This window comes from Chrysemys picta, chromosome 5 (assembly GCF_011386835.1).
Source record: "Chrysemys picta bellii isolate R12L10 chromosome 5, ASM1138683v2, whole genome shotgun sequence".
Classification (NCBI taxonomy): domain Eukaryota; kingdom Metazoa; phylum Chordata; order Testudines; family Emydidae; genus Chrysemys; species Chrysemys picta.
The window spans coordinates 31,937,885-31,951,769 of record NC_088795.1 but is presented as its reverse complement, the minus strand read 5'-3'; the positions used below and the strand labels follow the sequence as shown (position 1 = coordinate 31,951,769).

The following is a 13,885-nucleotide window of genomic DNA, read 5'->3' as shown; positions in this document are numbered from 1 at the left end:
AGTGCTGAGTATTATTTATTGTAGCGCATTAACAGAAACACTAAATGGAAACAAATCCAGTAACTTTTGTGGATAGTTTAAGTGTGTATGTGGTGGGGGCATGGCAGGTACAGGCGGACAGGAATCTGGAGGGCTGGGGGAAAATACTGTTTTTATAAAATGATCAAGAGACTCTGGTATCTGCATTATTTTCATTGCCTGCGGTCTGATTATGTGATAGACCATCTGTTATCTTCTTAAAAAGCAGCTCAGGGTAACAGAATCACATACAATCTAGTGGACTGCCTTTCTCATTTACACTTCACAAGTGTTGATCTTTTTAATTACTTCAGATAGACTGCCTTTTTATAGAGTTTAGTGAAGGATCATTGTGCCATATGGTATGCTGTTCACTGGTTAGAAAAAGGAAAGAAATGATAATACTAACTTCATTTTCAGGGAAGACAAAGGCTCTGCACCTGTCTCCTTTCCTTTCTCTGTGTTGCTTTTGACTGAGATAATCCAGGATGAAATATCAGAATATTGTCTAATAGATATTTTTGTGTAAAGAATATGAAACTGAAGTTTGATCATAACCATTCCTGCTATGTGTTCAAACATTACTAATATAGGATTGATTGATTTTAGACCACAGCAGCAATTTCGGGGAACTCAACCGGTACCAGTGTTTCCTCTTCAGCAACCAGTGGCCTTACTGGATGGGCGGCTTTTGCAGCCAAAACCTCCTCCACCGGTCCATCAACCACCAAACTGGGATCAACAGCACAGAGTACCAGCGGAAAACCTGCAGCCTCCTCTAATAACCAGAAACCTGTGGGTTTGTCAGGGTTAACAACATCTAAAACAGGACTAGGGTCAAAAATAGCTTCCAATAACAACAACACAAACCCTGTTCAACTAAAACCTCTTCCACCTCTGACTTTGGGGAAAACAGGTCTGAGTCGTTCAGTGAGCAGTGACAATGTCAGCAAAGTAGGTCTTCCTAGTCCTAGCAGCACGGCCCCAGGCAGCAGCAGCCAGGTGAATAGTGGGAATGGAAGCAGTAGCACAACAGGTAACAGTGGGAGTAGCACCAGCAAATCAAGTGCAGATTCTGGCAATCAGTCACTGTCCCTAAAGGGCCCTACTTCTCAGGAATCACAGCTCAATGCTATGAAAAGGTTACAAATGGTCAAGAAGAAGGCTGCCCAAAAGAAACTGAAGAAGTAATAGAGCTGTCTGTAAATCTTGTTTCTGTGTTTCTTCAAAACAAAGATATGTGTGAGGTATAACATAATTCATTTAATAAATATCCATGCAGCTAATTTCTAGATTGGCTTTTTTTTTCTATAATATGCTTAACAATGTAAATCTGTGTATTTTCTCCATCTGCAACAGACTGTAAATATACTGTATGCTTCAGATCTAGCGGACTAAACATGTCCCCTTTCTCAAGTTTGAAGAAACGTTTGTTCATATTTGTTTAAAGTTTGCATAGACAATGTATTGTAGCATTTGCCAGTGGTGATGTAATAACTAAGGATACGATTTAGTCATGGAGGTCATGGATTCCATGACTTTACTGGATTTCCGTGACTTCGGTTTCAGCTGTCAACGGCGGGGGCGGAGCTGGGAGCCCCCGAACCGCAGCTGCCTCAGCCCCTGTGGTGGTGGGGCTCAGGCTGTCAGTCCCCTCCATAGGGCTCCAGGTGTCATTTCTTCCTTCCCTCCTCTCCCCATTATTTTTAGTGATAGTCACGGCTCCCATGCATTTTTTTTTTTTATTATTGCCTGCAACCTGTCCATGACTTTTACTAAAAATAACTGACAAAATCTTAACCTTAGTTATAATTAAGGATGCAGACGATGTTACATTTGTTTATACATGTTCATAACTTTTCTAACGATTCTCCTTTGAGAACAAAACTCTCTTTATTTGGTGTCTCTGACTGACTTTGGGAAGTTTGATGAAAAACCTTTAAGGAAGTTGTATTCTCTATTGTGCACTACTGTGACCACTCCTGAAATGCTGAGTCCAGTTCTGGGGTCCAGACTTCAAGAAGGATGTTGAAAAATTAGAGCAGGTTCAGCACATCCCTCAGCCCACGCCGCTTCCCGCTGCCCCCATTGGCCTGGAGCAGCGAACCGTGGCCAGTGGGAGCCGCAATCGGCCGAACCCACGGACGCAGCAGGTAAACAAACCGGCCCGGCCCGCCAGGGGGCTTACCCTGTAGGCTGTGTGCCAAAGGTTGTCACTCCCTGTTCTAGGTTGACTCTGCATTATTGTGTGATTTAGCAGGAACAGCATCTCTCTGCCTTTGGCCAGATCTACACTACAAATGTTTGTCAGAATAGCTGTGTGGTCGGGATGTGGAAAAAACTCACCCTCTAGCCAACATAGCTATGCTGGCAAAATGCCCACTGTAGATGTAGCCATGCCAACAGAAGAGCGCTGCTTTTGGCATAGTTAATGTCATTTGGGGAGGTGGTGTTACTATATTGACAGGTAAAACTCCTTCTGTCTGTGTAAGCTGTGTCTGCAATAGGGAGCTCTGCTGGTACAAGTATACCAATAGAACTATACTGGCAAAGTATTTGTAGTGTGGCCAAGGTCTTAACTTATCCGTCTTGTAAATAGGCGGTCTACTATTTTCCTACCTCTGAGAGGTGTTGGGAGGCTTATTCTTCAGAAATGGCAAAGTTCTGATCACTTTGCTTTCGCTGAATGCTGCTTTATAAGTGGTTCTGCTGGAATTAATTGGGAACCTTATGGTGCAAAGTGCTATTGATTGTGAGTAAGCGTATCAGAATCTGGCACAAAGTTCTCTGAGAGCCAGGAGTGAAACATGCTTTTCACTATTACAACTCATGATTGATCCACGAGTAAGACAGAGAACTAATAATGTTCACAAATCAGTAGCCTAGATTACAGCTAGGGAAGGACAGAACCGAACTAACTGCTCCACAGCAGTTTTCTCAATGTATTTTTAAACGTTGTTCAGTGCCTAAATGGCACTTTATAAATACTGATAGATTGATAAGATAGATAAATATAGACAAGTGCAGTGTTTGAAGCAACTGTTCATTTCCTCTGCTACCATCATGATCACAGCATGGTCTCTAGTTGATAACAGAACGGAAAATAGGTCTTGGATCTATGTTCTGTTGTGCTTCAGGCAGAAATGTATTGTTTTTAAAAGAAGACAACACAAAAGTGCAAAAATATATCTTTATTGTTACAATAATTTAAAAGGAGAATTTAAAAATTTGTGTGCAAACAATATTGCTGTAAATGGAATTTACAATAAAAAAATCTGGATTCACTCAGCATTGTCATAGCTATATTTTCTATTGCAATTATTGGGTCCATTCCTGCAGCCCTTTCTCATACAGGAAACCCAATCCCACTGCAGGACTGGGCCTATTATATGCATTTTTTCTGAGCTTTCATAAAGTAAAAGCAGGAGTGTTCTTGAAGTTTAGACATAGATGCTAACACACTGAAATGTATTAATTTAAAAACAAGTATTGGAAGGAATAATTCTCAATGTTGTTTTCACAGAAAATGTGAATAATATCCTGTTTAGGACAGGGACTGCAAACAAAAAGGAAAATAGTGCAGTAGGTGGTTGCCAAAGATAAAACTTGAGTCCCTGTTTGGCTCTGGAAACTACTGGGCTTGAAATTGCTGTGCAGAGCACAATGGCATCACTTTAAAAAAAAAATCCTATCGAAGAAGAAACACTGTGACAAAGTTGGCGCCCAGTCCTACAAACACTTAAGCAAGTGCACCATCCCATTGACTTCAAGTAAGTAAAGCGCACATGCTTAAGTGTTTGCAAGATTGGTGCCTTATTGGTTTACTAAACTGGAGCCCACTCTTACTCCATTGAAGTCAATGAGAGTTTTGTCATTGATTAACAGGAGCAGGCCCTTCAAACACTGAAGTCATGTCTGCATTAGAAAAAAATTGCCCCTCTTTCCCCCCCACCCTCATCACACCTTTACTAAAACCAGTTTGCCTCCACTGATGTTAGCGATGTAGGGAACCCTAATGTAGATGGATCTCTAGCATTTTAAGCACTGTCTCAACTAGATCTGCTTTAAGCAGGTCCCATTAGAATTTTTGCCAAATTCCTCCAGTGTAGGCAAGGCATTAATTCAGACAGCTTCTCATCGTCATCTTGGCAATGCTCTTGGCTTGAGTTTATTTATTTTAAAAACAGATAAAAGTTGGCAAAATAAATATATTCTCATTCATTTATAATAGTTAAAACTGAAGAAGGTTTCAGAAATGATCAAAGCCAATCCCATCAGTCAATACGGAGTACATTACAATGAAACCTTTTGTGACTCCAAAGTGATTGTGGTTGATGGAAGAAAGCGAATATAATTCAAGATATATAGATTATTTTTATCCTAAAATATACAAAATATATTCTGGGCCCCAGCAATTAAGGCTGGAGTTTTCAAAAGGGCATGAGAGAATTGGCTCCCAAATCCCAGTGAAATTCAATAGGGCTTAGGTGTCCAACTCCCTCAGATTCCTTTGAAAAGCTCATCCTTTAGTACTAGAGTGCAGTCCTTCATTCCTTGTGAAATCAAGACACTTAGGCCAAGATTTTCAAAAGTAAGTAGTGATTTTGGATGCAATCTGAGACACTCGAAAAGTGGCTGATATTCATAGTGTGCATACTCAGCACTTTCTCAAAATCAGAGACCTTTAAGATGGGTCACGCTGGGCACACAAATACTGAGGCATCCAAAATCACTAGTCCCTTTTTAATATCTTACTCCCTAGTTCTTTCATTTAACTACAGTCCCTAGCATACAAAGCTTCATCACTGTGCTTGTAGGAGCTTATTAAGCCTATTACACACAATTCAGCTACTTTAAAACAGTTTTCAGGCTACTGCAGATAGCAGATCCTCTCTAATTAAGATATTCTGAAATATAAGACATGCTGAAAAACTTCTTGTGGGGGATCTTTCCAATAACAAAACTTTTTTGTTGTTTGTAGTGCAAAATTAGTGCAATTTGTTATTGGAGTATATTCAACTCTACGCGCAGGGCTTTGAGCCCATAGTCCCCATTAAATATAATGAAGGCTGCGCAGCACCAAGCTGACATAACAATCTACCCCAAAGCTTTTTGATTTTTACTTGACATAAAGACAATATTATTTACAATATCAACTGCATTCTGAACAGATCGAATGAGATGGTAACATTTGTTGAAGGGATGGGCACATTCCACTCATGGAAATTGCAACAGCTAGGTACAATCCTGTGCATCACAAATAAGGTAGTGTAACCACATTGTTATTTATTTATCATTTGGATTGTGATCAATCACAGAAGTTCAAATACCAAAATCTGTATGTCCATACCAGTGAACTCTCAAGCCTTTTCTGTCATACAATGTACAGAGGGCTAAAGTTCTTCCATGACCTGCCACACTTCTCCTCTTCTGCGAGTTCAACAAGTGTCTCTCCCTTTCTTGGAAAAATTAAAGCTAGATTTTTCTTTTGACAGACCTCTTTGCACTTCATGAGCAAATCTACCCTCTCTCATCCTTCCTTTGCTGGTAGTCTCTTTTTTTTCTGAATCCTATTAAATGGTTTCATTCATTTTATCTTTAAATGGTACATTTGGGCTAGGGGAGCAGGAAACATGCAGTCAGTGGCTTTGCCTATGACTGTTGCCTAAGTGTATTGTTGACCATTCAGTCTGATAATCAATTTTCATTGTATTGTCACTATCACGGTCAGTCATCAATGATGTTGTAGGACAGAAAATACCTGACAAGGGCTTATATGTTAGTAAGTCACCATTTCAGGTCAGAGGTGGGCTGCAGGTCTTATCTGATGACTACTGTAGTCCATAGGAGTCTTTCCACTGTGTAATGGATAGGAACCTATAAGAGCAGTACTGCAGTGATCACATCTTTCCTCATAATTTTGTATTTCTGTGTTCACTGATATCAGAGTATTTAAAGCTATTTTAGTGATAAAGGTTGGCCCCTAATCCTGCAAACACTAGAAAATCTAATTATTGCACAGTCAAATACTTTTAATTTTTTTCCACTGTCCAATCTAATGGTCGGTCGTATACTCCAAGAGTAATAGAAGCATCTGAAGAAGATACCGTGACACACCATGAGTCCGGGCACCTAGATGCACTTCCTCAAGGCATTGTTCTCACAGTGACTAGACTTGCACCCCCAAAGGGGTCACATAAGCAATAAAGCAGTGGTTTTCAACCTGTTTTTATTTGTGGTCCACTAAAAAATTTCAAATGGACGTGTGGACCCCTCTAAAAATTCAACCTGTGGTCCATGGACCCTACCATAGAAGTTTTAGACTGAAAACTGACTGAACAGAATTATACTATAAATGTTGCATGTGCTCAGCATGGCGTTTGATGCAATGTGAGAAAGGGCGTTAAACTGTGGGCTTCTATGGTAATGACAACACTTCCAGGTTTTGACCTGTAGGTGGGAGTATTCACATACTTTTGATTGATCAGAAAAACAGAATGCCTTTTCTGGGATCTAAAACTTTATTTTCATAGTCACCTTTTGCAGACCCCTTAGACATAGTCTGGGGACCTCTAGGGGGCCTCAGATTGAAAACCACTGCAATAAAGCATTCAGATAAAGGTACCACTTGATTTTATTTTAAAGTCTAATAACTGCAAAAAATCAGAATTTGGCAATGTGCAGGTCTCCAAATATAAACATATTAGTGGGGCATATGTCTAGATCTATATAGTACAGATTTAAGTTATGAAAAATTACGCATTGTGCATGCTATATATGTCATTGTCAAAAGATAACTTGCTTATTTCTCAACCAACTTTTTTTATTCCAAATTTGGCAAAGTGCACTTCTCTGAGTGAAGGTCAGGTACTTGCCAGGTTTTAAGTTTTAAAACAGCTCTTTTTGAGTGATCAAGTACCAAAAAGGACAATGTTCTTAAAAGACAACTTTTTTCATCTCTAATAATTAATAAATGGCTCGATGGACTTCCTATAAATGTTCACAGCCCAAAAGCAATGTTCTGAGCATTAATAGGGAGTTGGGATGGAATAGTCATCTCAATCTGAACAAGAGAGTCTTTACGGCAATTCTGATGACACAATTTATCCTTTTCCAAGGTTAATTCTCTTGGGTTCACATATTATTTGCTAAATATGTTGGAGAGACACCCATAGAAAGGTATAAGTTTAGCTGTGCTTTGTATGTGTGTGTTAACTCCTGACTTACGAAGTATGTTACTAAGAGAGAATCTTGTTAAACACTTCCTCTTCCTCAGGTCTTGACAAAGTAATGGTTTTTAGCGTGTAGGAGTTCTCAGTGTAGCCTATGTACCTCTCCAGATATTATAGCTGGGTTATAAACCACGTGTGCGTTCACTCTGTTTGCTGTAAATTATAAGAGATTATTATTCTTACTATGAGTCTCTATTTCAGAGAAAATAGTCCCAACAATCCTTTCTGTTCCTATGCATATGTCATCTTCCCAAGGTAATTAGCAGGTACATATCCTTTCTGTCCTTTGGCTTCTGCTAACCACCATTCTTTATTGCCGCTCAGGTCAGAAAACTGGAGTATCCGAACCCGCTGGTACTCCTGAAGACTAAGTTCCTGATGGCTTCTTGCTTGAAATGCATAAACAGCATAGAAAGTCTGAAAAAAGAAACAACCAGCAGAAATGAAACCTGAACTGATAAATTAATGGGACATAAAGTAGTTAAATTTTATCTTAATATATAAAATGTACTCAGAAGGGGTACATTTTATATAAAAAGGCATTAATACAAAATAAAACTGATAATTTCGACAAAAAGACCCAACGAAATCCCCTGTAACAGGGTATTCTGGTCCTTTAAGAGTAGAGGGGGCCAGAAGACCCCATTCCAGGGAGTTGGAATGAACAAAGGCCCAGAAAATGGCCTGGTAGCAGAAGAAGGGAAGTGGTCCCAGGGAATAAGGAGGTGGATGGGAGGAAAATCCCAGGAGCCTGTTCCTTTAAGGGACTGGTGTCAGGAGCCCTGTAGTGTGGGTTAGGGCTTCCCTCTCTTTCAGTCTATCAGGAGGAATTTTCTGGTGAGGAGGCAGACTATAGGCTACCTTCTCCCTCAGAACAAAGATGAGCTACAGCTGCTTCGGCTGGCCCCCAGTTGTAATGAGGTTGAACATTGAAACTGACAATGGAGGATGTGTGGGGAGAGAGAAAGTTGCCTTGGACTATGAAGGAGAAGAAGTAGGGGGATGAGGAATGGTCTTAGATCAGGAGAAAGGGGGGAAAAGACTCGATATATCAGGATTTAAAGAAGTAATTAAATGAAAAACAGGATAAAAGTCAACATTTCATAATTGTCAAATCAATGACAGAAGATGTGAAAATAGGAGATGTTAACCCAACGAAAATGGCAGAATGGATAAAACGAAGTGTTGGTGATGTACAAAAAGCTAAAAGAATGCAGAGTGGAGATCTATTGATAAAATGTACACATAAGGAGCAAGCTGAAAAACTTCTTTAAAATGTAACCTAAGGTAAAATGAAGGTTACTCATCAACTGGCTAAATTCCTGACTGAAGCAAGAGGGTGACGTATGGAGTGCCACTAGGATTGTCCGAGGATGATATAAAAAAGACAATAGGCAACAAAAGTATTGTTTGTTAAATGACTGTTTAGTGGGAGAGGGAGAAAACCAGCCACTTACAGCTGTACACATAACACTTTGTCAGTCATAATAGGGCAGCTTGACCGAATGGTCAGAGCCAGGGGGCAGCATCAGGGTCAATTCAGAAGTCACACCATAGATCAAAGCCAGAGTCAGGAGCCATGCCAAGATGGTCAATGCTAGGGTCAGAATCAACAGCCATGCCAAGGATTAAGCCAGAATTGGAGTGAGAAGTGACACTAAGGGTCAAGTTGGAGTCACTCACTGGAACTAGGGTGAGGAACCAGCAGCGGGAACTTAGACTCAGGGGTCTGTTCAGCAGCAAACCCAGCAACTAGTTGCTCAGCCGGGGAGTGGGACAGGAGCAGGAAGCTTTATGCCTGGTGGTGTCCAAGCACAAGTCTGCTGCCAGTCACCTGACCCAGCTGAGTCAGTGGGTGTAGCCTTATCTGTAGTTCCCTCATCTGACTTGGTGGTGCAGCAGGTAAGGCTCTTGCATAGCAACCCTGCAGATAAGGGCGTGAGTCTTATACCACCTGGCATGCTTGATGGAGGGATGATCCTGGCTAGGATCCAACTGTGGTATCTATTGTTCTATATTTCCTCTCCCCCACCTTGTGAAACGCTATGATGGTTAGAGGTTTGGGCATGCACCAGCCATTTGTAAGGGAACAATGAGGTGGAGGAAACAGAACCTAGTTGCACAGTGCTGCATATAAAGGATATACAGTATCAGAATGAGCTAGGGAAATACAAACAATTAAAATTATTCAAAAAGTATCATATGTTGAGGCTACCAAAAGGTAGCCACTGCAGAAAATAGAAAAAGAAAAATATATTGGGCAGGGAGGAGAATATGAGAGGAATGGGAGATGATGATATATTGCTTGTAGATAAAGGGAAGTTTATAACATTCATTAAGAAGTAATTAACTGCACCTTGCAGACGTGGAGAAAAAATGAAAGGATTAAAATCATAGCAAAAGCAGCAGAAAAAGATCTAAAAATAGACAATCTCTTGATAGACCGCATTCACCCAATTTTAAATGAAGAAAATAATACAGCTTATTAAAGGTTTTAATGATCCTTAGCTGGAATCCTCATAGTTTAATAATGTATGGAGAGGAATTTAAGAAAGCCATCTTTGAAATGGGAAAAAAGGCTCATGTTATATGTGTGCAAGAAACATAGCTAATAAGTAAACTTGTGTTCAATCTACCAGGATATGATATACTCTAGAGGAATCAAGTGGCTACCAGAGGAAGGGGTGAGGGGTCTGTATATTCATAAAAGACTTAGCAATGTCAAAAGGGTGTGCAGAAACTACGTTTTTAATATAGTGCTACTGAAATTCCGATGCAGAACAAAAACATATATAGATTTTTGTTTATAATCCATGTAAAAATTAGTTATTTTAGAACTAGAAAAATTAGTTATTAATGTAAAAAACCCACTCACAATTTGTGACAATTATAATAGTCATAATGAAATATGGAAAAGTAAGAAAACTATGCTTAGAACAATTTATTGATATATATAACCTGCTGCTAATGAATGCAGGAGCACCTTCTAGATTTAATTCCGTGAATAGCTCCGTTTCTGTTTTGGATCCAGGAACTACAACAAATAATATAGCTAGTAAATGCAGCTGGGAATTTTATAAAGAAGACAAAATAGGAAGTTAGCACTTCCCTATGCATATTGAGTACCAAGGTTGAGGAAATGTCAAACACACAAAAAGAGTTCCTAGCTGGAATTTTCAAAAAGTTGACTGGGACCTTTTCAAAATTAAATGCGATGAATATTTTTGCAGTAAGTATATAAGTAGCAACCTAGGAGAATTCTGTGATGATATAATAAAAAGAATTACAGCAGCAGCTGATCTGGCCATCTACAAAACATCAAATTGCCCCCAGTGTAGAAATCCGGTTCCCTGGTGGAATGAGGATTGCAAATTAGCAATCAAGGAAAAAAATAAGGCAAACAAGCAAGCAAAACACACAATTAATAGTAAAGACTTAATGAATTATAAAAGGTGTAAGGTCGTGGCACAAAGGATTATCAAAAAAACAATAAAAAAGAAAGTTGGAGAAAATTTCTGTGGGAAATCGACAAAGATTCAAATCTTTCAGAAATATAAGCAAACTCACAGAATGAATGGAATTCAAAGTAAAAGTAAATGTATAGCTGTTCTTATTGTAAACAATGAAACTGAGATCTCCAATTTAGGAAAAGCAGACATTTTAGCAAAAGAATTCCAAAAGGTCAGTATTGATCTGATCAAAACAATGAGTTTCATGAAAAAAGAGGTTTATTGAGGATAACTGTGAACTATTAAATGGCTGGAGAGAATATACTGATGATGCATAAAAAATTTAAGTATGCAGGAGCTTATTGTAGCCATTAGGAAAAGGAAAAATACAGCTCCAGGTAAAGATAATATACCGTAAGTAATGAAATGCTTCAGCACAGGTCAGAAGGGAGTCTAAAGATTCTATTGCAGTTAATATAAAGATATATGGGAAAAGGAGTAATGCCAATAGACTAGAAAAAAGCTTTGCTGAGACCAGTTAGTAAACCAGGCAAGGTACATACAAGACCAGATGCTTATAGGCCTATTGCTCTCACATCATGTGTGAGGAAAATAAGGGGGAAAATGATAAATGTAAGATAGTGAAATGCTTGGAGAAAAATGAGGTTCAACGTGGTTTCAGGAAAGGAAAATTCACAGTTGAGACTAGAAACGGAGGTACAAAAAATATAAGGACTAAGAACTTTATGATAATCTGCCTGGACAGCAGAAAAGCAGATTACATGTTATGGAGGGAAGGAAAGGCCTCCTGTTGTAGCCAAAATTGAAATAAAAGGGAGAATGTGTGGTGGATAAGGGACTTTTTAAGTGATAGAACTATACACGTCAAAGTGGGAACAGCTTTATCAAAAATGGACAGGCTTACAAGTGGAACTCCACAAGGGAGAGTTATCAGCCCTACTTTGTGTTCCATTATGATAAATGACCTCCCGGAAAGTATGCAGATGGGAATAGGTATTTCCTTTTTCACAGATGACTGTGCTATATGGACTAAACATAAAAGACTTAGGCCTTGTCTACACTACGAGAGTAGTTCGATTTTACTTGCATCGAATTTTTGTAATCGATATTGCAAAGTCGAACGTGTGTGTCCACACTAAGGACAGTAATTCGACTTTGTGCGTCCACACTAACGGTGATAGCGTCGACATTCGAAGCGGTGCACTGTGGTCAGCTATCCCACAGTTCCCGCAGTCCCCTCTGCCCATTGGAATTCTGGGTGTAGCCGGCAATGCCTTCTGGGTAACAAAATGAGTCGAGGGTGCTTTTGGGAAACTGTCGTCATCCGTCCATCACTCCCGCCCTCCCTCCCTGAAAGCGCCGGCGGGAAAACAGTTCGCGCGCTTTTCCAGTCATTGACAGCGCGGACGCCACTGTACTCCGAGCATGGAGCCCGCTGCGACCATCGCTGCAGTTGTGGCCGCTCTCAACGTCTCGCAGCTTATCATAAAGGTTTCCCTGAGGCAGATGCAGAAAAGTCAGGCAAGGAGGCTACGGCACCGCGGTGATGTCCTGAAGTCTGAGAGTAGCACAGACCTGTCAGAAAGCAGGCGACCCAGCGCCGAGGACATCACAGTGGCAATGGGTCATGTTGATGCCGTGGAACGGCGATTCTGGGCACGGGAGACAAGCACTGAGTGGTGGGACCGCATAGTGCTGCAGGTCTGGGATGAATCCCAGTGGCTGCGAAACTTTCGCATGCGGAAGGGAACTTTCCTGGAACTTTGTGAGTTGCTGTCCCCTGCCCTGAAGCGCAGTGACACCCGGTTGCGAGCTGCACTGAGTGTACAGAAGCGAGTGGCCATAGCCCTGTGGAAGCTTGCAACGCCAGACAGCTACCGGTCAGTCGCGAACCAGTTTGGGGTGGGCAAATCTACCGTGGGGGTTGTTGTGATGCAAGTAGCGAAGGCAATCGTTGATGTACTGCTGCCAAAGGTAGTGACCCTGGGAAACGTGGAGGCGATCATAGATGGCTTCGCAGCGATGGGATTCCCAAACTGCGGTGGGGCCATAGATGGAACTCACATCCCTATCCTGGCACCGGACCACCAGGCCACCCAGTACATTAACCGAAAGGGATACTTTTCCATGGTGCTGCAAGCACTGGTGGACCACAGGGGACGTTTTACCAACATCTACGTGGGATGGCCGGGCAAGGTTCATGACGCTCGTGTTTTCAGGAACTCTGGTCTGTTTAGACGGCTGCAACAAGGTATTTACTTCCCGGACCACAAAATAACTGTTGGGGATGTGGAGATGCCTATAGTCATCCTCGGGGACCCAGCCTACCCGCTAATGCCCTGGCTCATGAAGCCCTATACTGGCGCCCTGGACACTGAAAAAGAACTCTTCAACTACCGGCTGAGCAAGTGCAGAATGGTGGTGGAGTGTGCTTTTGGCCGTCTCAAGGGGAGATGGAGAAGCTTACTGACTCGCTGTGATCTCAGCGAAACCAATATCCCCATTGTTATAGCAGCTTGCTGTGTGCTCCACAATCTCTGTGAGAGCAAGGGGGAGACCTTTATGGCGGGGTGGGAGGTTGAGGAAAATAGCCTGGCTGGTGATTACTCACAGCCAGACAGCCGGGCGATTAGAAGAGACCAGCGGGAAGCGCTGTGCATCCGGGAGGCTTTGAAAGCAAAGTTCCTGAGTGAGCAGGGTAACCTGTGATTTTATAGTTTGTGTACTGAGAAGCTAAACCTGCCCCCGTTTCTTTACCCAGGTAATGTTGACTATCCTATCCAGTTACATACCCCCTTCACCCCCCCTCCAACACACGTGTCGAAATAAAAATAGTTCTACTTTGTTAAAGCACACCGTTTTCTTTAATACTGTTTTAGCGGGAATTTTTTAAAACTGGGACGCAGACTGTGGTGCGGGGCGGGTCTAGTGTTGTGATGCGAATGCAGCTTCTAAACTCAAGGATTGACAGGCTCCGCTGCGGTGGGATGCTTGTTTCAACGGAGCCTGTCACCCCTCCTGATCGGGACTGTGTTGATGGGAGGTCTATTTGACTTTGTGGCAGGGGGAGGACGGTTACAGATCCCATGCTGTGTGGCTCTGTGATCCTGTCTAAGGACCGGCGCTTAAGATCTGTAACTGCCCTCCCCCGCCACAAAGTCACAG

The 13,885-nt window shown here is 41.4% G+C and overlaps 2 protein-coding genes across 3 annotated transcripts in view; one reads left to right on the top strand and one right to left on the bottom strand.

Annotated features, from left to right (window-relative positions):
* Positions 1-3,303, top strand: part of INTS12 (integrator complex subunit 12) — a 30,416-nt gene extending 27,113 nt beyond the window's left edge. For both annotated transcript variants that reach the window (XM_005287877.4, XM_065597665.1), the window contains one exon: positions 628-3,303. In XM_005287877.4, the coding sequence (XP_005287934.2) occupies positions 628-1,209 (582 nt within the window). In that variant the 3' untranslated portion in view covers positions 1,210-3,303. The remainder of the gene's footprint in view (positions 1-627) is intronic.
* The window catches only part of ARHGEF38 (Rho guanine nucleotide exchange factor 38), a 63,059-nt gene continuing 52,368 nt past the window's right edge, over positions 3,195-13,885 (bottom strand). Inside the window, exon 14 of the mRNA XM_005287876.3 lies at positions 3,195-7,667. Coding sequence (XP_005287933.2) covers positions 7,482-7,667 — 186 coding nt within the window. The 3' untranslated portion in view covers positions 3,195-7,481. The remainder of the gene's footprint in view (positions 7,668-13,885) is intronic.